Source organism: Artemia sp. Qi Xiang Cuo, chromosome 13 (assembly GCF_049724085.1).
Source record: "Artemia sp. Qi Xiang Cuo chromosome 13, ASM4972408v1, whole genome shotgun sequence".
NCBI classification, from domain to species: domain Eukaryota; kingdom Metazoa; phylum Arthropoda; class Branchiopoda; order Anostraca; family Artemiidae; genus Artemia; species Artemia sp. Qi Xiang Cuo.
In genome coordinates this window covers 61,153,643-61,175,752 of record NC_142806.1, presented here as the reverse complement: position 1 = coordinate 61,175,752, position 22,110 = coordinate 61,153,643, and the positions used below count along the sequence as shown (strand labels likewise).

At 35.7% G+C, this 22,110-nt stretch overlaps 1 protein-coding gene across 1 annotated transcript in view; it reads right to left on the bottom strand.

Moving 5' to 3' along the window:
* The window catches only part of LOC148945509 (putative phosphorylase b kinase regulatory subunit beta), a 152,442-nt gene continuing 130,332 nt past the window's right edge, over nt 1-22,110 (bottom strand). The window contains exons 21-23 of the mRNA XM_089099598.1: nt 19,933-20,109; nt 11,099-11,339; nt 1-2,873 (exon numbers count right to left, since the gene is read on the bottom strand). Of these exons, the coding sequence (XP_088955724.1) occupies nt 2,547-2,873; nt 11,099-11,339; nt 19,933-20,109 (745 nt within the window). The 3' untranslated portion in view covers nt 1-2,546. The remainder of the gene's footprint in view (nt 2,874-11,098; nt 11,340-19,932; nt 20,110-22,110) is intronic.

The window sequence follows — 22,110 nt, the reverse complement described above, 5'->3', positions numbered from 1 at the left end:
TCTGATAAATATAAACTATTTATTAAAACAACAAACCAAACATATCACGGCACTAAAGATACAACATTGTTTAAGGGCCAGGGGGGAGGGTAATGCGGAATCTAATGCCATAGGAAGTTAGTAATTGTTCATATTGATCACGCGTTGTGCACTACTTCTAACTTGGAAATTGAAAGATTTCATGACATGAAGATTTGCATACAAAGCTATCCTTACATAAGATCTGAGAAAGAAACTTGCGAGCTTTATTACGACAACAAAGAGATAAAACAGGATTTAAAAAAAAAAAAAAATACTTCCTAGAGCGGGCGGAAGAAAATTTAAAAAAATATAAAGGGTGGTTTTGTTTATAGAATAAGCTGAGGAAACATATGCTTGTCTCTCCCCGTTCTTACCAATATTTTGAAGAACAACTTTGTTACGAGCTTTAATTACGAGCTGTAACATGACAACATATTAGACAGGATATAGGGGAAACAAGATACAAACGAGAGAAAGAAAACAGGATAAAAACGAAAAAACTTCCTAGAGCGGGCGGAAAAAAAATTAAAAAAAGAAATTTAAAGGGTGGTTTTGTTTATGGGATAAGCTGAGGTAACACATGCTTGTGTCTCTCTTCGTCCTTAGAAATGTTTTGAAGAACAATTTTGTTAAGATAAAAAAAATAAATAAACTGTTCATTTATATAACAAATCAAGCATATAATGGCACTAAAACTTAATATCATTTACAGTCTTTACCTATTATAGGTTTTTGTTAAGTTTCGCAGAATATACTAACATTTTTTTTTTCAGTTTTATATTAACGTTTATTATCTACCACGACAGAAATATGAGAGCATTACATGGACATGGACTGTAAAATTTTAAAACTTTTGGTTATAAATTTTTTCTATTAATATTCCTCTAAGATTCAGAAAGTCTTCATTTATAAGTTTTTTTTCTTATTCATAACTTTTCAAAATTAGTGTTTTACATACAGCAATGGCTAAAAGAAATGAGATGAAATGCTGAGCCTAACAAAACATCGAAAATATTTATATATATATATATAAATCTGGCATTATATTTTTATTTTATCTTAGAAATGTCCAGGAACGTTATTCCTGCGTAAGTAATTTCTCCAATCAGGTACTTTATTTATTTTGGAATAAATAAAGCGGAAATAAATATGCGGAAATTTATTTCAAAGAGGGCAAAAAATTAGGACGGGGGAGAAGAGGTGTCGATGCGAGAAATACTAGAAACTATATGGGGAAGCTTAGAAATATTTAGATTTTGAACCACTAACCCTGTGCACATCTCTATCTCAAATAAAAATGAATAAAAATTCAAGCAAAATATGATGCGTTGACGCTTCTTTAGTGGTTGTAACAAGTCACTTCATTCACATGATGCTTAACAAAAGCTAAAGACTCCTGAAATACGCTTTTTAAGCTTACGGGGGAAGCTCGAAGACGAATGGAGCTATTCTCTTAGAAAAACCATCTGTCACTTCGAAATTGTCTTGCCAAGAACGAAAGTGCCTATCCTTTGTTTTTTCTTTTAATGCCTCCTCTAGTGACCAGGTGGTTGCATTTTAATCGGCATATTCCTGAGAGGTACATTTGAGTCATAAGAGGTACATGAGTAGGCCTACCATTTATGATTCAAACACGTCATAAATACATGTCAAGGCACATGAACCCTTAGGCATAACAACGAGGACATATTTAGTAGCATAGACACACAATATCACTAATTGAAACGGGCTCCTACCTTCTTTGTGGGTAGAATACACCTTACATTTCATAATCCTAGAGAGGTTTTATAGTGACTCTTATAGAGGTTTTATAGAGAGGTTTATAGAGAGGGAGAGGTTTTATAGAGAGGTTTTATTTTATTTTATAGTGAGGAAAAAATCCAACAATTCTGTCCACTCGAAGGTTAAACCACCTCAGGTTTGTCAATGCAATGCAATACATTAGAAATATGAAGTCTTTGCATACGATCTTTATATCCTTTTTTTTACTAATATTTGATTTATTCTGTTTCTTATTCAGTAGGAAATTGTCCAAATTCTGTGTGCTGCTAATACACTTTTGTCCATGACAATTCCTCCCTCCCAAGTCTTCTAAGGTAATCTTGAGCGGGAAATAAAGCGCACAAAAATTTAAGCCTATAAATCCTCTTTTCAGGATTGAATCTACCTAAAAGTATCTACAAATTCATTTATGGGGGAGGGATGAGTTGGATGAATTCTCAAACTTAAAAACAAAATCGAACTGGATGAAATTTTTTTTGGGAGATATTACTCCAAGATAGGGGGAGGGACCAAAGTACATGTACACTGTAGGTGTAAGCATAAGTCCATCTTGGTGAAGATTTATACCAGAGGATTACCGGGGGGGGGGGGTGGGGTAAAGCTACAAAAATATCATAAATCAAGGAGAGAAGGAGGAGACAAGGATAACGGTCATAAACAATGGCGTCATAATGCTTCATAAATAATGGCAAACAATGGCTTCATAAAAGAAAATACTAGTACTTCAAACTTTTTTTTTCTAATTACGATATCTGACAACGCTCTGCAAAATCATTCTCAATGTCATCTTCTTGCACGCCCCCTTTCAAGAGGTTATTAACAACAGCACGGGCAAGTAAGCCATTTGTCAAACTAGGTGGAGCTGAACAAAAGAGAAGAATGTGCGTCTCCAACAGTTGAGACTCATCTGATGATTGTTTTTTAGTTACATCTAAACTATTTTTCCGACCAAATCCAGTGTCCTTGAGGAATATTTGTAGTGCATCAGAAATCAATTGATCTAGGTCAACTTGACAGCGAAACTGAAGCTCAGGGTTTCGCTCAAGAATAGTGGCCAAAATACACAATAGCTAAAAAAAGAAATCAGCCGAATTAAGAACTTTCTATAATAGTTTTAATTTTGTTAATCTTAAAACTTAGTTACCTAAGAAAAAAAATTTTAAATTAAAACCTCATTCATATAGAATTCCGGTAAAAATATATTTTTATTTTCACTGAACAGTTTTAAATAATTTCTGAGACCACATTGGCTCATGACAAAACGAAAAGAACAGTAAAGAAGAGAGAAACGAGAACTGAATTGCCATTCAGTATTGTATTTTTATCCAATTACCCTTTCACCGTTACATTAAGAGGGTCGTCATATTTTAGTTCTTGTGTTTGTTTTAAAGTTTGATTTTTTATATTATCTTTGGATTTTTATTAGTAATTTTTATTTTATTATCGTGCACTGAGGACGGTCAAGCGGAGGTCTTGACCGAAATATTTGCGTTGTAGTCAACGTTTTTCACTGGCTTGTATTATCCTCGTTTCTCTCTTCTTTACTGTTTTTTTTTCGTTCTGTCATTGAACAGTTTATTCAAGATACCTCCTGCTCACTGAATATTGTGTATCATCCAAGTATTCAAGGGGTAAGCTCCAGTCCTCCTCTCCACGAGAAAAAAACAACCCCTTTAATTAATTTGGATAATGCACAATTTACCTATTTCTTTTTAAAGACGTCTCTTCGCCATAATATTCCTGAACGGTAAAATTCCTCACGGTAAATATGATAGGAGCAGTCTAGATAAGTATTTTCTGGAAAGCATAGAAACTACTTAAGAGCTTTATGAAGAAAAATAATAAGCGAATTAGAATTATTGGATTCTTTTAAGTCCAGTATTAATTACTGCAATAGCTTGTCTTAATTGGCTAATAACAGTGGTAAGGATCTTTTGTCTTTGTGTAATCATAGGCAGCGCGCTAGCGCTGCCTAAGTAAAGAACGATGTGGCCACAATGTGTTTCTTTTCTTTTTTTTCTTTCTTCGACAGGCACTTCGTATCGAAGGAGTTGTCGTAGAAAGTTCGAAAAGGGGTCATTCGATTGTAAATTGGGGTGGCTAGTGCCCTTTTTAATAGGAAGACTAAATTTGAGGAAGACTAAAATCTATTCTATAAATCATATGCAACAACTTTCTATATAAACCTTATATGCTCCCAGGGCATAACTTACAATCCTTGCATTGAGGGCTCTAAGGGGGTTATCATCCTAAAAGACCTAATTTCCCGAACTTTCAAATACTTTGAACAAAGTGGAAATCTCAAAATTTTGATTGGATGTGTTTGGGAAAATTGGTGGGCGTGAGAGGGGCGTTAGTCGCTATCAAATAACTTTCAACTATTAAAAAAAGGCACTAGCCCTTTTTAATAGTGTTTTAAATATGTTTTTAAATATGGAAATCAACTATGCTGAACAAAATGGCTATCCCAAAATTTTGATTGGATGTGTTTGGGGGAAGGAAGGGCGTGGGGGGGCTAGTTTCCCTCCAATCACTCTACTATTAAAAAAGGCACTAGAACTCTCAATTTCCAATCGAATGAGCCCCTTTTGAAGTTTCTACGACGACCCCTTCCATATGAAAAGCCCTGCTCTAAAGAAAAAAAATAATACATAGTACATTGTGCCAACATTGTTCTTATATGCCCTCAGGGCATAACTTAAAACCCTTGCCCCAAGGGTTGTGGGGAAGTGTACTCCTCAAAAACATGTTTTCTATGTGGAAATCAACTACGCTGAACAAGAAGGCTATCTCAAAATTTTTATTGGATGTGTTTGGGGGAATGATGGGCGTGAAGCTAGTTGCCCTGAAATCACTTTCGACTATTAAAAAGGGCACTAGTCCTTTGAATTTCCACAACCCTTGCCCTGAGGGTTGTGGTGGAGTTGCCTCCTCAAAAACATTTTTTCTATCTGGAAATCAACTACTTTGAACAAAATAGCTATCTCAAAATTTTGATTGGATGTGTTTGGGGGAATGATGGGCATGGGGGGGGCTTGTTGCCCCCCCCCCCAATCACTTTCGACATTAAAAAGGGTACTAGCCCTTCGAATTTCCAATCGAATGAGCGCGTTTTGAAGTTTATAAGACAACGCCTTCTATAAAAACCTCATATGCCCCCAGGGTATAACTTAAAACCCTTGCCCTGAGGGTTGTGGTGGAGTTTCCCCCTCGAAAACATATTTTCTATCTGGAAATGAAGTACGCTGAACAAAATGGCTATCTCAAAATGTTGATTGGATGTATTTGGGGGAATAATGGGCGTGGGGGGGGGGGGGGGGGTGCTAGTTGCCCTCCAATCACTTTTGACTACGAAAAAGGGTACTATCCCTTTGAATTTCCAATCGAATTAGCCGTTTTTGATGTTTCTATGACAACGCTTTCTCTAAAAACCATACATGCCTAAAGGGCGTAACCTACAGCCCTTGCACCGAAGGCAGTAAGGATGTGTCTTCCTCAAAAGCATAAGTTATAACTGTAAATCAACTCTGCTGAATAAAATGACCATCTCAAAATTTTGATTGGATGTGTTTGGGGGAATGATGGGCGTGGGGGGGGGGGGCTAGTTGCCCTCCAATCACTTTCGACTATTAAAAAAGGCACTAGGCATTTGAGTTTCCTATCGAATGATCCTTTTCTGAAGTTTTTAAGACAATGTCTTATATAAGAACATTCTCTGCCCCCAATGCATAGCTTACAACACTTGCCATTTAGGTTGGGGGTGACGGTCCTCGTCAAAATTATATTTTCTATAATGAAATCAACTAAACTGAACAGAATGGGTCTCTCAATGTTTTGGTACAATGCGTTTTAGGGAATGATGGGCGTGGGGGGGGGGCTAGTTGCCCTCCAATCACTTTTGACTATTAGAAAGGGTTCTAGCCCTTTGAATTTCCAATCGAATGAGCCTGTTTTGAAGTTTCTACGACAACGCCTTCTATAGAAACCTTATATGCCCCCAGGGCATAACTTAAAACCCTTACCTTGACGGTTGTGAGGAGGTGTCCTCCTCAAAAACACATTTTCTATCAGGGAATCCACTACGCTGAACAAAATGGCTATCTCGAAATTTTGATTGGATGTATTTGGGGGAATGATGGGCGTGGGGGGGGGCTAGTTGCCCTTCAATCACTTTCGACTATTAAAAATGGCACTAGCCACCCCAATTTACAATCGAATGAGCCCTCTTCGAAGTTTCTACGACAACTCCTTCGATACGAAGTGCCTGTCGAAGAAAAAAAAAAAAAAAAAAAACACATTGTGGCCACGTCGTTCTTTATAACATGAATAAGGCGAATGCCGCTAAAGTAAAATGCAGTTCTACTTTTAGTCAATCATTAAGGCAACCCACCTATCTTCAGAATAATAACAACATTTATCAATTTGGGTATAATGCCATATATATCTTCTGATTTTTTTAGACGTCTCCACATTTAATTCTTACGAGCTTTCATGGTAAATATGACAGGATTATCAGCGTTTCCCAAAATATGGAAAACCCAAATTAAATTGGATACATCAAACTCACTGCGACTGAGAGTAACTAAAGTTGAAGTTGATGCTGAATCTGTAATGAAGAAAAATGGGAAACAAACATCTTTCCCATTGAAATAACTTGCAAAATAACTTTGCAAAAAAATATAATTAAAAATATAATTATATAAAATATAAAATATATAATAAAAAAATATAATAAAACAAAAAATATAATTTGCAAATAACTTTGCAAAAAAACTTGTAGGTGTAGTTATGTAAGCAATAAAAAAATTTAGTTAAGTCGGGTTTATTATTTTAACAGTCTTTCATATTGGTAATACTTGTAAGAAAAAAAAAGAAAAATTCAGCAAAAAATGGGTCCCAAGATTGAAAATTTTTATTAGATGGGTCGGAGTCCAGTCAAATTTGGAAACCCCCGACTGTAGACCAGTAATTTCTGGACAGCAATGATTCAAGTTTGAAGCTTTCTGATGAAAAATAAGAAACAAATTATAATTATTTGATTCCTTTCTTTGTGCAATAACGTCTTTCTTTGTGCAATTTGACCAGTCTTTGTGCAATAACGAAAATAATGCGAAGACCGCTAAAGTAAAACACAATTCTATTTTTATTAGTCACTCATTGAAGCAACACAGCTAGTTTCAGATTAATAACGACTCTTATCGATTTGGATAAACACGCTTTTTTTACAGCGTCTTTTTTTTACGCTTTTTTTTTGCTTTTTTTACAGCGTCTCCTCCACATAATATTCTTACATAATATTCTTTTTATTATTCTATTTTTTTTTTTTTTTTTTTTTTAATATTATTTTTATTACATAATATTCATAATATTCTTTTCATGGTAGATATGAGAAAATAAGTCTAGACAAATAATGTCTAAACACCATGAATTGAAGTTTGGAGCACTATGAAGAAAAATATGAACAAATAAAAATTATTTGATTCCTTTAAGTCCATTGTTTGTGTATCCTTGTGCAGTAATGGGAATAACGCAAATACCACTTAAATGTTCTATTTTTACTAGTTATCACTTATTGAAGCAGTGCAAACAGCTCCAGGATAACTAATTGTTCAGAACAATGAGATAAATGTGCTCTTAATAGGATATTTTCAGTGGACTTTAATTTTTTGCGACAAAATTATAGATAATACAAAAACAATATACTTTTATTATTCGAATGCATATCATTCAATCAGGGGAGCACGGTTGTGGTTCTCTCTATAGATTCTGTTAAATATTTATTTCTATTCGCTTCTAGTTTTAACATCCCTTCTCCACTTTTCTGTGAAGAAAATATGCTTTTTTAAATTTATAATTACCTAAAGAATTTATGCCATCATGAGAAAACTTATGACATGGAAACTCTAGGTGTGGGAAGACCTAAGTCTACATCAGTTATCGGTTATTCTATGTTTTAAAAAATGTGTTTTTTCGTTTTTTCATAATTTCGTTGCCTAATTAAGAGCTATTTTTGTGAACTTTTCGTGAAATTGAAGTAGACTGTGCCAAAAGTAGTATGTTGCTGTCCTATGCGACTCTAGGCGTCAAGAGGCTTAACTCTCAGTATATTGCCAGTTTTTTTTTCAAGCATGGCCATCTCGTATGAGATATTTACAGAGTTTAATACTAAGGTCCAATGAAAAACCTTTTCTTTGAAAGAAAATGGTTGTTGATGATAAAAACCAATTATAGCCGTTTGCAATAAGCTATATTCAACGGTCAATTGTTTCAAAGTTACGCTATGCTGCGGAGCGGGTAAAGAATAAAATGCCCGATTAACAGCGTTTCCTTCTTAAAAGTAGTCTTCAACAGTGTTGCCACCCTTAGTGGTTTATCACTATTTCTAGAAATTATTGAAGAAAATCCCTAATTAAACCCAAAAATCAATAAAATCTAGTGATTTTTTCTCACCGGCTAGCAGCCCTGGTCTTCATAGAGGATTTCTCTTCGTATATTTGCAGTGGTTGACCGCTTCTGAAGAAAAAAATGGCAACTAATCAAAAGTAGTACCATTAGATTCCTTATGTTCTTTCCAAATATCACGATCGATTTTCTGACGATAAAAGGTTAATACGGAGCTCTTCTAATCGTGTTATATCCACCAATAAGAATAAAACTAAAGGGCACCAAGGCGTGGCCTCTTCTATTTTGTATAAGCTTTCTAAGGTGTATTATCCTTCTGACCCCTACTGAACCAATTAGGATATGGCTTTAGGTGCATTGCTAAAAATAAGAGGCAGAACCCATGTTCTTCGTGATTATTCGTAATGATCATTAAGGTGCGGAGCGTTTCCCAATTAGTTATTTTTTCTTTAAAACGTTACTTACTTTTTTTTTTTTTTTTTTTTTTGTTTTTTTTTTATGTACCAAGATTTGTGGCACCGTCAGCTAGTTAAAGATATTTTGCTACTCCCAGCAACCAGACAATTGATAAAATCTTGGGTGGTTAGCTTGCACCAAAATAACGGGCTTAATAGGAATCAAAATTACTAAAGCCATTGACAGCGGAGTATTACCAACCAGATGAATAGACATTAAAAATAAGGCAAATTTGATTCTAGTGTAATTAAATTTAGACTTCCATAATAGTTGAAAAATAAATAAATTAAATATAAAAATTAAAAACAGTAGAAAAAAGAAAGTCTTTTGTACTCTTTCGGCAAGTTTGAGCCTTTTATCTTCGGCCCAATGTAAAGCCAAAAAAAGTATATTCATAAGATAAATGCAGCCAACATTTTTCATTTATGTTTTTATAATTAGGATTATGTTTTGATCAAGGTAACGCTTGATGGTTTAAAGTTTTTGCGTCATTGTTTCCAAAGAGGAATTTCCTTTTTTATTAATTTCCCACACTCTTTAGCCAGTAAAACAGACGAAATTCTCACAAAAAAGTAATACTTTCACAAAAAAGATACTTGCACAGCGCTTAATAATGCTAAAGATACTAACCTAAAGAATACTTAATAGGATGCTTAAGAGTATTTAAATGACAAGAAACAACCAATGACATGCTACTGATCCCCTGAAAATGGATGTACTCGGGTGCAGCCTCTGACAGGGTGCCAAACTTTTTTTCCTTAAATTGCGGTAGTAGTGACATTGCGGTAGTCAATGCGCAAAATATTTGGCATTTCGCGAGCGCCAAGAGGCGGAGTCATGAATAGAGGTCTAGACTGATATGTGTCAAAAATCTTTTATGGGGAGTATCGGACTTTTCGCTACTGTTCATATATACTTATACTGTGGAATAGATGTTTGATTATATTTACACATTAAGGTATGATTAATTTTTTTATATTAATTGATCATTTCGTATAATAAATTAAAGCGTTTAATTCTCATGTTGAGTTTATAATATAATGTATAGTTATTATCATAATTTATTTACCAAAATCGTCATACAGTTACTTACAAAATTTATTCTAACTATTCAAAGGCCAATCCTTAATTACAATGCCTCTTTAGATAGGCTAGCGGCTTCACTTTCCCAAATGTACTCACAAAAAGTATAAAACAAATGAGAAAACTCTCAATATATATTGTGAACTAAAGTGCCTTTCTAATTTTCGTTTTTTTGTTTGGTCTACATTTTTACGTTTTGATTTAAAATAAATGTTTTGGAACAAAACCATCGTGAACCTCCCAAAACCAACAGCGTCGATTTCTTTAGTGCTGTCTTTAGTGCGATTTCTTTAGTGCTTTTAGTGCTGTTTTTGCTGTTTCGCGTACTTGGTGTATTTTTGCGTAAGAAAATTAGTTATGAAATTAGTTGAAGTAATTTAAGCTAGGCTCAGCCTGCAAAAACACTAGAATTCCTGGTAAACTGAAGCACATCAGTAGGTGGTGATGACACCATGAAAGCTGACAAAAAAAATGAACACAAAATTTTGAAAGCGTACGAGATTTTTTGAAAAGAAAAAAAAGAAGAATAAGAATCAAACGTGTCTTTCCAGACTTCTTTAAGAACCTTCCTTTTTCCTCCATTTTGAAGATTTAAATTATTAAGAAAAAATCCTAGAATATAGGCATGTTTGCACATAAGGAGTGGAGTTCCCGTAAAATTAGTCTAGAGCCGTGATTCACAACGTGGGGCGCATGCCCCATTGTTGGGACATGGCAATATTTTGGTGTATCATGGGTAGTACGTGCGCCCTTCGGCTGACTGTTGTTTAGAGGCTCAATTTTTAAAAGAACATTTTTCATGTGAATGGTGCCACACACAAATGGAGCGAAAAAGATAAATGATAATATTGCAAAGACGTTATGCACTGTATAAAAGGTGTTGTATTCAGATTTTTTTTTTCACTAGTGTAATATAAGCCTAGAGGCCGACCTAAAAAAGACACCACGTTAATGGCCTTAAGCTTTCTTCAGGTGAAAGCGCATAAAATTTTGAGTAGCAAAATCTAAATATCACGCGGGGGGCATCAGGATTTTAGAAAGGCCTAGGTGGGACATGGCCCAACATCAGTTGGGAACCACTAGTCTAGCGGATCCCTTCCCTTTCTAAAAACGATTTTGGGCTTAAATTGCATCTTTTTGTGTTTCGGATAAAGAACGATAGTCACTTTTTATACGGAAAAAAAAGAAAAAAAATATACTTGTATATGACAAGGAGATATCTCATAAAATAAGCTAAAATAATTTGATATTAGTTAGAAGCCTTACTCTCAATCTGTCTCTTTCTATCCCTCTATCTTTCTCTGTCGCTTCTTTTCTTTATTTTATTTCGTTCCAAATCAAAAGAATGAATTACCTCAACAATTATTTGCCGATACTCCGAATTCACACACTTACTAAGCATATCTTCAACAGTAAGACGAAAATTCAGTTCAGACAAGGTCATATTTGTCGTTGTGGCTTTTTTGTCAATCTTGTGACCTTGCAGATTAATTCCTTCCAATGTCTTTGAAAGGACCAACCAAACTTTGGGGTAGAACCCATCTGGAACCCGGCCCAGAGCTCCTTCCAGCTGGCGACGGTGGAGTGGACTTAGCCTATAACAAAAAAGGGATGTGACGCTCGGTTTAGAACCCTGTATATACATTTATACAAGACAATCATTCCCTATCTCAACCATTATACAAAGCCGAACCAAGATTCAAGTGCTCCGGAGAACTTAGAAACATAAGCGACATTAGATTTTTTTTCACGGGTCGACAAGTCAGATTACTCTTGAACGTGAAACTTGGCTTCACCTTTATACCAATAAATTTGAAAGAAGCTAATTTTAGTTGAATTCATTCCAATACATGTATAAAAATCGATAATTAGTAGTGTTACGTTATTATTAGATGTTTTTAGAAATTATAGGCAGGTTTTAAAGTCTCGAGTTGGTTTCAAAGACATTTTGAGAAAACTTTTGCCAAAATTGTTGATGGACGAGGATATGAGCAGAGCTTTTATACGACCCAAGACTGTAGTAGCCAAATATTACTGAGTCGTGATTATACTGCATATAATTTATGTACAGTGGTTTAGAAGCACTGCATTATTGGCTGTTTTTTCACTAACGGTGAGTTAGAAACACTGAAAAAAGAGACTAATAGCTTGTAAAAACGATAGTTAATTTTTGGTCAACTGATCTGTAAACTGATTCATGGTCAATTCAGTTTTTAACTTTTTAGTAATCTTACTGTACTGTTAAACTAGAAAAACATTAATGGTGACCGGTATTTTTGCATGGAGAAGTAAAGTCTAACTGACCATTTTCTGTCCTATTTTTATATTAATATTAAAATTCATCTCAACGGTAGTTCAAATAGCACTATGTGATTTTTCTTGTAATAATTAGACTTAGACTAATTAGAAACACTGAAAAAAGAGACTACTAGCTTGTAAAACCGTTAAATTTAATTTTTGATCAATTGGTCTGTAAATTGATCTATGGCCAATTTTGACCTTTAGGTAATCTTACTGTACTGTTACATGGAAATTCATTAATATTGACCAGTGCTTTTGCACGCAGAAGGAAAGTTTAACTGACCATTTTCTGTCTTATTTTTATATTAATATTACAAATTCATCTCAACGGTAGTTCAAAAAGCACTTTGTGATTTTTTCTTGTAATAATTAGACCTGAAGAAATATCTTCTTATACTAAAAAAGTTCCATCAAAAGGTACCTTGTGATTTTATTTATTTTTTTTTTAAGAAGAAGAAGAAAAAAAAAATCAATCCACGACGAATTATTTACATAGCCCACAATCAGCTTGTAGCCCAGAGGCGTGCCCTGCAGCCCGCAAAAAAGAAGAAGAAAAGAACATAATCAATCCACCACGTTATGACAAAATGCACCTTTTTCAGAAATCGAAGTTTTAAAAGATACTGCAACGTTGTATAAATTAAAAAATAATGGCCATGCAAAACACTTTAAACATTTGTCGTACAATAGCTGTATTCCAGAATCCAACCATTCTGTAAAACAGAATATAGAATTTTTCTATTTTTTATGATCAGTTCTATGCTATTAATAGCCTTTTATGGTGAGTCAGAAAGTCTATAACCGTTTTTGCAGCATAAAACTATCAGGGACAATTTGAGAGAATTATTTACATAGCCCACAATCAGCTTGTAGCCCAGAGGCGTGCCCTGCAGCCCGCAAAAAAAAGAAGAAAAGAACATAATCAATCCACAACGTTATGATAAAACGCATTTTTTTCAGAAATCGAAGTTTTAAAAGATACTGCCACGTTGTATCAATTAAAAAATATTGGCCACGCAAAAACACTTTAAACATTTTTCGTACAATAGCTGTATTCCAGAATCAAACCATTCTGTAAAACAGAATATAGAATTTTTCTATCAGTTCTATGGTATTAATAGCCTTTTATGGTGAGTCAGAATGTCTATAGCCGTTTTTGCAGCTAAGGACTATCGGGAACAATTTGAGAGAATTATTTACACAGCCGACAATCAGCTTGCAGCCCACAGGCATGCAACCCGTCAAGCTTTCATACTTGGTGTAAAACATTAACACCCATTGTCTAATTCATTCTTCATTAAATATCTACTGATTGTAAAACAATTCGGTACAAATATTAGTGGTATATAATTCAATTATCGCAATTTCAATTATCGCAATTTAAACACCAAATTTCTGTTACTTGACTTAGTGTAAATTTTCTATTCACAAAAAAATTATAGAACAAGACTTTTCAAAACTAGCCATGCCCCTTCCCCCAGAGACGAACTAGTAAAAAACGATCCCTAGCCCATAGTAACCGACAATTTAAAAACATGTTTTGAAATCTCCTTCCATATCCAAACTTGACTGTTATTATAAAACAGAAGAAGTTTCTTTTCTACATGAAAGTCAAGGACGACGTTAAACTTATGACAAACAGAAATACGAGGGAGTCTAGTGTCCCACTCTCAAATTTACTTTAACCTACGCTTAAAAGCAAAACACATTTTCAAACATTTAATGCATAGAAACGGTAAATTTTCAGTGCAATTCTTTTTTGAAAAACCACGGAAAACAGAGCAGTAAGACTTACCGACATGCTAAATCTATCCATTCTAATAAGCTTTCAGTAAAACGTCATCACAGCTTTTGAGCAAAGAGCTGGGAATTGAGGAGGAAGCAAAATCCCTTACATACACGGTAATTTATGTTCCTTTGGTATTTTAACGTCACTCTTGAGTTACATAAAAACACTTGTTATTAAATTGTATTTCTATCCGATTTTTATGTAGGATAAATAATTTATACATTATACCATAATTGGCCCGAGCAGAGAACGAAAGACCACGTGCGAGTATGCCCTTAGCATCTAGCCCATTTTCTCAGGGCGCTTTGACATTTTAAATGGAATGAGAACCTCATCACTCTTATAAAATTTTGGTTCCATATTACGCTCTGCAGTGGAAGACACCAGTTAATCAAGGCAAGATCATTTTTTCACTTATAGAGGGAAATAAAATAAAAGACATTTCGCAGGAATAAGCCTTCTCCCATTTTCTTGAACCATTGCTTCGAAAGAGACAATCTTAAATAAAAGATACTTAAAAAATTAAGGTGGGGGGGGGGATTGAATTCCGAATATGAATTTTCAGGCCAAAACGAAAGTGAAAAGGGGAAGGATATCAGGGCTTGAGAGATTCTTTCCCTTCCAGAAAAATTTCACGATATTTATGATTCCCTAATTTTTCCTTATATTTTTCATCTAATAAGCATACACATTGCGTTTTTTCCAAGTTGTGCCCCTCCCTCGAAATATACACCACCACACCCTTGAAAATTAACCATGGTTACGTACTAAGGCAGTTTTTGGAGAAAATATTCCTCTTGTGAGTTCTCCTAGCCCGCTTCTCCTCCCTGCAGGTAAGCCTATCCATACGATCTCTAAAAAGATTCCACACAAAATATCTTGAATATAAGAGAAAAGCTGTCACTCCTTCGACACCCCTATTGCACGTTTAGTCCAAATATGTTCCTCGAAATTAAAAGAGGCAAGAGGCGCAAACTCTCTACTCTTCTCGACCTCTTATCCTTTAGGGAAAATCGAGAAACTTGGGCCAAAAATACACTTTTTGAAGCGTTAGCTCAGAAACATCCACTAGACCTCCAACGGTTAGAAAGCTTCAAATGAGGCAAGTAATTGCCCAAAAAATTTATAATTGCGGATAAATTTATATATATATATATATATATATATATATATATATATATATATATATATATATATATATATATATATATATATATATATATATATATATATATATATATATATATATATATATATATATATATATATATATATATATATATATATATATATATATATAAAATATATATATATATATAGGTTTATATAATACTGATATTTACTGATTTTCTATAATACTGATATTTCATACGTTGCCTATGTTGATGACATTCTTTTGATTAGTCGTACTAAATCTGCTCTTTCTGCGATGGTTTCTTTAGTTTCTCAGCCTTTCCTAAATATTGGTCTATCCCTGAATCTTGACAAGTATGAATTCTTATCTTATAATCTGTCTTCATCTACTCCACTGGTATGTAATGAATTTTCTGTATTTTCTGTCTCTTCCTTTTGTGGGCTTGGTATTACTGTTTCTAATTCTCTAGCTCTTTTCCGTAAACTATTGTTGCTGATGCAGTAAGAAATATTCAGTTTAGTTATTCAAAAATTGTAGCAAACCGTAGAAAATATAGCAGAAGAGCTCTTGGGCGCTTATCCTCGACTTTTTCTGATCATTCTGTACTTTATTTTTTGGGTGTTCATTCTGTTCTTAAGCTAAAGGATTTGAAAAAGATTTTTTTCCCAAATACATCCGATAAAATTTTGAGGTAGCCATTTTGTTAAAAATAGTTCAAAGATCATATAACAAACACTCCGGGGTCGACACAACCCCCTCGGGCCTGGGGGCTGGCGTTGTAAATTTTGCCCTGGGGGCAACTATGGTTCTTATACAAGGGATGCTCGTATAAACTTCATAGAGGGCTCATTTGATTGGGAATTGAAAGTTCTAGTTCAATTTTTAAGAGTCAAGAGTGATCGGAAAGCAAATACTCGACTGCCCCCGGGCCCCAGGGCCCGGTGGCAGTCGTTCTAATTTATGTCCTGGGGGCATATATGGTTCTTATGGAAGGGATGCTCCTATAAACTTCAAAGAAGGCTCATTTGATTGGAAATTAAAAGTTGTAGTTAACTTTTTAAGAGTAAAAAGTGATCGGAGGGCAGGTAGCCCCCCCCCACGCCCTTTTTTCCAAAAATGCATCCGATAAAAATTTCGAGGTAGCCATTATATTAAAACAGTTCAAAGATCATAAAACAAAAACTCCGGGTCGACAAAAACCCCCAGGGTCCGGGGGCAGGCGTTGTAAGTTATGCCCTGGGGGCAAATATGGTTCTTATAGAAGGGATACTCGTATAAACTTCAAACAGGGCTCATTTGACTGGAAATTGAAAGTTGTAGTTCACTTTTTAAGAGTCAAAAGTGATCGGAGGGCAGCTTCCCTCTCCCCCCCCCCCCAACGCACTACTCCCCTTAAATGCATCAGATAAAAAATTTGAGATAGCTGTTTTGTCAAAAATAGTTCAAGGGTCAGATAACAAAATTTTCTGTGTCGACACAGCCCCCAGGGCCCGGGGTCAGGCGTAGTCAGTTATGCCCTGGGGTCATATATGGATGTTATGGAAGGGATGCTCGTCCGGAAAGGAAACTTCAAAGAGGGCTCATTTGATTGGAAAATGACGTTTTTAGTAGGGTTTCTAAGAGCGAAAAGAGATCCAAGGGCAATTATCCTTCCCCCCATGACCTTTTTTCCCCAAACCCATCCGAATAAATTTTGAGATAGCCGTTTTTTTTAAATAGTTCAAAAATCGGATAACAAAAACTCCGGTGTCGACACAACCCCCAGGGTCCGGGGGCAGTTGTTGTAAGTTATGCCATGGGGGTATATATGGTGGAAGGGATGCTCGTATGAACTTCAGAGAGGGCTTAGTCGATTGGAAACTGAAAGTTCTAGTTCACTTTTTAAGAGTCTAAAGTGATCGCACAACAACCAGCACCTCCCCCTCCACGTCATTTTTCCCAAACCCATCCGATAGAATTTTTGAGATGACCATTTTTTTTAAAAATAGTTCAAAGGTCAGAAAACAAAAAATCCGGTGTAGACAAAACCCCAAGGGCCCGGGAGTAGGCGTTGTAAGTTATGCCCTGGGGGCAAATATGGTTATTATAGAAGGGATGTCGTGAATAAACTTCGGGCTCATTTGTTTGGAAATTGCAAGTAGGGCCTACTAGTTCACTTTTTCTGAGTCAAAAGAGATCGGAGGGCAATTAACCCCCCCCCCCCCGACTTTTTTCCCAAGGCCCATTTGATAAAAATTTGGAATGACCATTTTGTTAAAAATAGTTCAAACATTAGATATTAAAACTCCGGGGTCGACACAACCCCCTAGGGCCCAGGACAGGCGTTGTAAGTTATACCCTGGGGGCATTTATGGTTCTTATAGAAGGGATACTCGTATAGACTTCAGAGAGGGCTCATTTGATAGAAAATTGAACGTTCTAGCTCACTTTTACAGAGTCAAAAGAGATAGAAGGGCAATTAGCCCTCCCGCTCCCACGACTTTTTTTCCCAAACCCATCCGATAAAAATTTTGAGATAGCTATTTTTTTAAAAATAGTTCAAACATCAGATAATAAAAACTCCGCGGTTGACACGAACCCCCAGAACCCGGGAGCAAGAGTTTTAAGTTATGCCCCGGGGCAAAGGTTTTTATGTAAGGAGAGGTCGTATAAACTTCAGAAGTGGCTCATTAGATTTGAAATTGAAAGTTCTAGTTGCCTTTTTATGAGTCAAAAGAATCGGAGGGCATCTACTTCCTCCCCCCCCCCCCAAACACACGCTGTTTTTTCCCAAATGCATCCGATCAAAATTTTGAGACTTCTAGTTTGTTTGAAATAGTCTAACGATCAGATAACAAAAACTTGGGGGTCAACATAACCCCCCACTCCCAGAGCCCGGGGGAAGGACTGTAACTTATGCTGCGGGGGCATATAGGAATTTTATATAAGACGTGGTTGTATAAACTCTGGAGGGGACTCAAATGACACACCCCCTAGAATTAAATCCAACCCCCTAATATCCTCACATCTGCAGCGCAAATGGGAGGATAGCTCTATATAGCCTACTGCTTGTGAATGGTTATTTCTTACGTAAAGTTTTTTTTTGTTTTTTTTCAATTAATTTTTTTCCGTTACTAAGTTTTAGACAATAGAAAACTAAAGGTCATAGAGGCAATAAGGTTTTGATGTTTTATTCTTTTTTCAGTTGTGCATTAAGATTAGTGAAAACAGGGCCACCACGAGAAGATTCTGCACAGCCAGCCCCACCCACCCCTAAGCATTAAACCCGACCCTTTAATATCCTCCCATTTGCAGCGCAAATGAAAGGATAGCTCTATATACTGCTTGTGAATGGTTATCTCTTGTGAAAAGTTGTTTTAGCTTTTTATATTATTTTTTTTCTGTTGCTAAGTTTCACACAATAGAAAACTAAAGGTAATAAAGGCAAAAAGGTTTGGTGGTTTATTGTTTTTTTATTTTTGCACTAAGAATTGGGAAAGCAGAGCCACCACGGTAAGATTGTGCACAGCCAAACCCACTCACCCCTAAGCATTAAACCTGACCTCCTAATATCCTCCCATTTGCAGCGCAAACGAAAGGATAGCTCTATGTACTGCTTGTGAATGGTTATCTCTTGTGTAAAGTTATTTTACTTTTTTTAATTATTTTATTTTCTCTTACTAAGTTTTTGACAATAGAAAACTAAAGGTCATAAAGGCAATAATGTTTCGATGTTTTAATGTTTTTTTAGTTGTGCATTAAGATTAGTGAAAACAGGGCCACCACGGGAAGGTTGTGCACAGCCAAACCCACCCACCACTTAGCATTAGAGTGAGAGAAGGAGGCGATACCCAAACTCTTGTTTGCGGTGATTTTTGTTCGTTTCAAGCTTGATTTTGAGTTTGAATTTTAACATGTATTTGTATCTCTTGATCTAAACTTTAAAATGGCCTTTACTTTTCTTTGAAAAACTTCTTTTTCGGAAAGTCTGTTTTAATTAATTATTTAAAAAGCACTAGAGTTTTCAATTCGAATAAGCTTCCAACCGAAATTCTATCGCAACCTACTCTATATAAACATTTCCGTTCGAGCAAAAAAAAAAACGTTAAAAGAAAAAACACGCATTTGTAATCATTCTTTTCCATATAAAGACAAATTTTGTATTTTTATAGTCTGGGGCATCAAAACTCCACTGTAAGGTTCTAAGAAATATTGAATTCGATTGTATAGGTTTCATCCAGATCCCAGTGAGAGAGGGGGGGGACATGAAGGATTGGGGAGAGACAGAAGGAGGAGGGATGTGAAGAAAGAGGGAGGAGAGAGAAAAGGGAGAGAGATACGGAGAGGAGTGAGAGAGATAGAGGGCAGAAGAGAGAAACGAAAAGGATGGGAGACGGATGTAGGGAGCGAGAGGGGGAGCAAGAGAGGGAGAAAAATTCAAAATACCAAATGTCGCATTTTTTGGTGGATAGGGGCTTAAAACCTCCATTGCAAGGCTCTCAAAAAAGTTGAATTTGGTTGTATAGCTTTCATCTACATCACAGTGAAGGAGACAGAGAGAATATGAGTGACTGAGTGAGTGAGAGAGAGAGAGAGAGAGAGAGAGAGAGAGAGAGAGAGAAAAGAGAGAGAAGAGACTGTGCGTAATTGGGAAAGGCAAAAAGAAGCAAAGACAGTGATATGGAGAAATGGGGAAAAAGAGAAGTGAGAGAGATATGCAAGGAGAGAGTGAAAGGGGGCGATAAGAGAAAAGGAAGGGGAATAGTCAGTGATAGGAAGAAAGAGGGGACCAAGAAAGAGAGAGACCAAAACTTTTATGTTTAATTCTTCATTATCTGAAGTTCTTCCGCTTGACCATTCCAGGATTAACCCAAATATTAACATATAAAATTAATTTCTTCGACTAAACAGAAAATATCCAAAAGCCCTTCCAGGCCATATGACCGATTCAAATCCATGTCCAGATAAAAAGAAAACGCCTTACTTTTCATCAGTAGCCCACTCTTTCACTGTCAAGACTTTGTATATTAGTCTTCTTAATTCACTTGGTGATCGCTCATTCAACGACTCTTGAGAGGGACTGCCGTTCATATTTCCATTCACTTTTAGTTCTTCGTCGTTTGTCATTGTCAAGTATAATTCAACGGCTTTTAAAACCCATCTGAAAAAAGGATATTAGAAATCTAAAAGGAAAAGACAAAATCCATCATTTGCAAGTAGGAAATTAACTGGTAATTTTAGTCTAGTCTAACCTGGGGCATTCCTAGTCCCTAGTAAATTTAGTCCCTAGTAAATTTAGACTAGTCCCACGTTGGGGCTAGTCTAACCTAGCCCCCACGTGGGGCAGGCAATACTTGGCGGGTCATGGACAGGACGTACACCCTTCGGCTGACTACTTTAGAGCCTTAATTTTGAAAAAAAAAAAATTTCGTATGAATTGTACCAGCAGTAGAATACCATATATTTAAAATATAAGATTCTTTCCTTCTGAAGATGATTCGGACAGAAATTAAACGTCCCCTAATTGAGTTCAAATACCGCTTCCAAGAGTCTAAATTCTTAATCAGCAAAAAGAGAAATTGCATTTCTAGCTTCAGTCAGACAATGACGCTAGTCGTTCGAATTTCACTAACATAATTAGTAGCAAGAAAAATGCTACGTACGATATTTCTAAGGAAGTTTAAAGGGCAAAAAAACCGTGTGAACGCCTGAATCATCTGAAAAATCTAAAAGAGATTATTGGACGAAAGATTTACGTCCTTGGCCCTCTTTGGCCAATGGCGGGCAGTCCTTACAGTGCAGGATAAAGGAACCGCGTTTTGGAGTGGGGTAAATGTGTTTTTTAATTTTAATATGAAGTCAGATCTTAAACGATTAGTACGAAATTATTATATTTTGGTCACCGTTATTGTCATAGAAGTGACCGTTCCTGTGCGACTAAGCATGTAAGTTCAATAAATCTATTGTCTTTTTATCTGTGTTTATTTCATTTATATGTCTGCGTCTAGTCCGATAATAGGTAACTAGTTCGTAAGTCTCCAAGGTAAATGCTCCCAAAGGAATCTGATCTCCGGATAGCTCAAGAAAGAAGAGGCCACATTTATATGTCTACATATTCAATTTTCTCCCATTAATTGAGAGCGGCGCTAGCATAGTTGACACAATCTCCAGCGCTATAAGCGGCGCTATCGGAGAAATTTCTATCGCCACAAGTAGCAAATCTTCTATCGACACAAATAAAAAATCTTTTACTGCTACACATGGCCGGAGTCGGAAATTGGATGAAAACTGCAAACAAGTTGGGCTATTTAAACTTTGTAATTTGGATTTAATTGTCGGGAGGATACAGACATATAAAAGAAGTGCTTAGGCCTATAACCGATAGGCTACGACAGGAAACCCCTTATATCTCATAGGAGATAATAGCCTACCCCAAAATAGGTTAAGTAAAATTTTAATTTGATACAAACGCAAAAAAAAATATGGACGACCTAAACGATTTACTAATAGTGCAAAAGTTAGTCGCAAAAAACATAGAGAATGCAAAATCTATCCCGGAATACAATGGTCAGTCAGATATTGACGAATTTAATATCCAATTGACCCAGTTTGTACAATTAACAAAAACAGATGTTGGAGCGTTAAAAGACATGCTTCTACTACGATTAAGAGGCCAGGCCTTAACTTTTCTAAAACAGGTCGAACATACCATAGGCAATAACGCCAACTTGCCAATAAATACGGTTGATGACTTGTTAAAAGGATTCAAAGAGAGATTCATAGAAACCAGTTCAATAAATAAATTAAAACATGGAGTAGTGAACTTTGATTTTTCACAGAATTTACGAGAATACCTGGATAATAGACGCATTTCTGTAGAAGGAAAATAAAGAAGTGGTTCTGGGCAACTGTATGAAAAAGTCATACTAAATACCTTTTTGCAAGGGCTACCCCCAAAACTATACAGAGTAGTAATATCCAAAAATATTCAGACACTGGATCTCGCAGTTCAGGAGGTAGAACGATTAATCGAAGTTGATAAAATGGTTGCTAATCATAGTAATGCAAAAATAAATAGCCTAAGCGACTCAAACGTGAACCTAATCTTCAAGGGCGATCAGGCATCCCCCAATTTCTTTTCAAGGGAACAAAGAAATAAAAC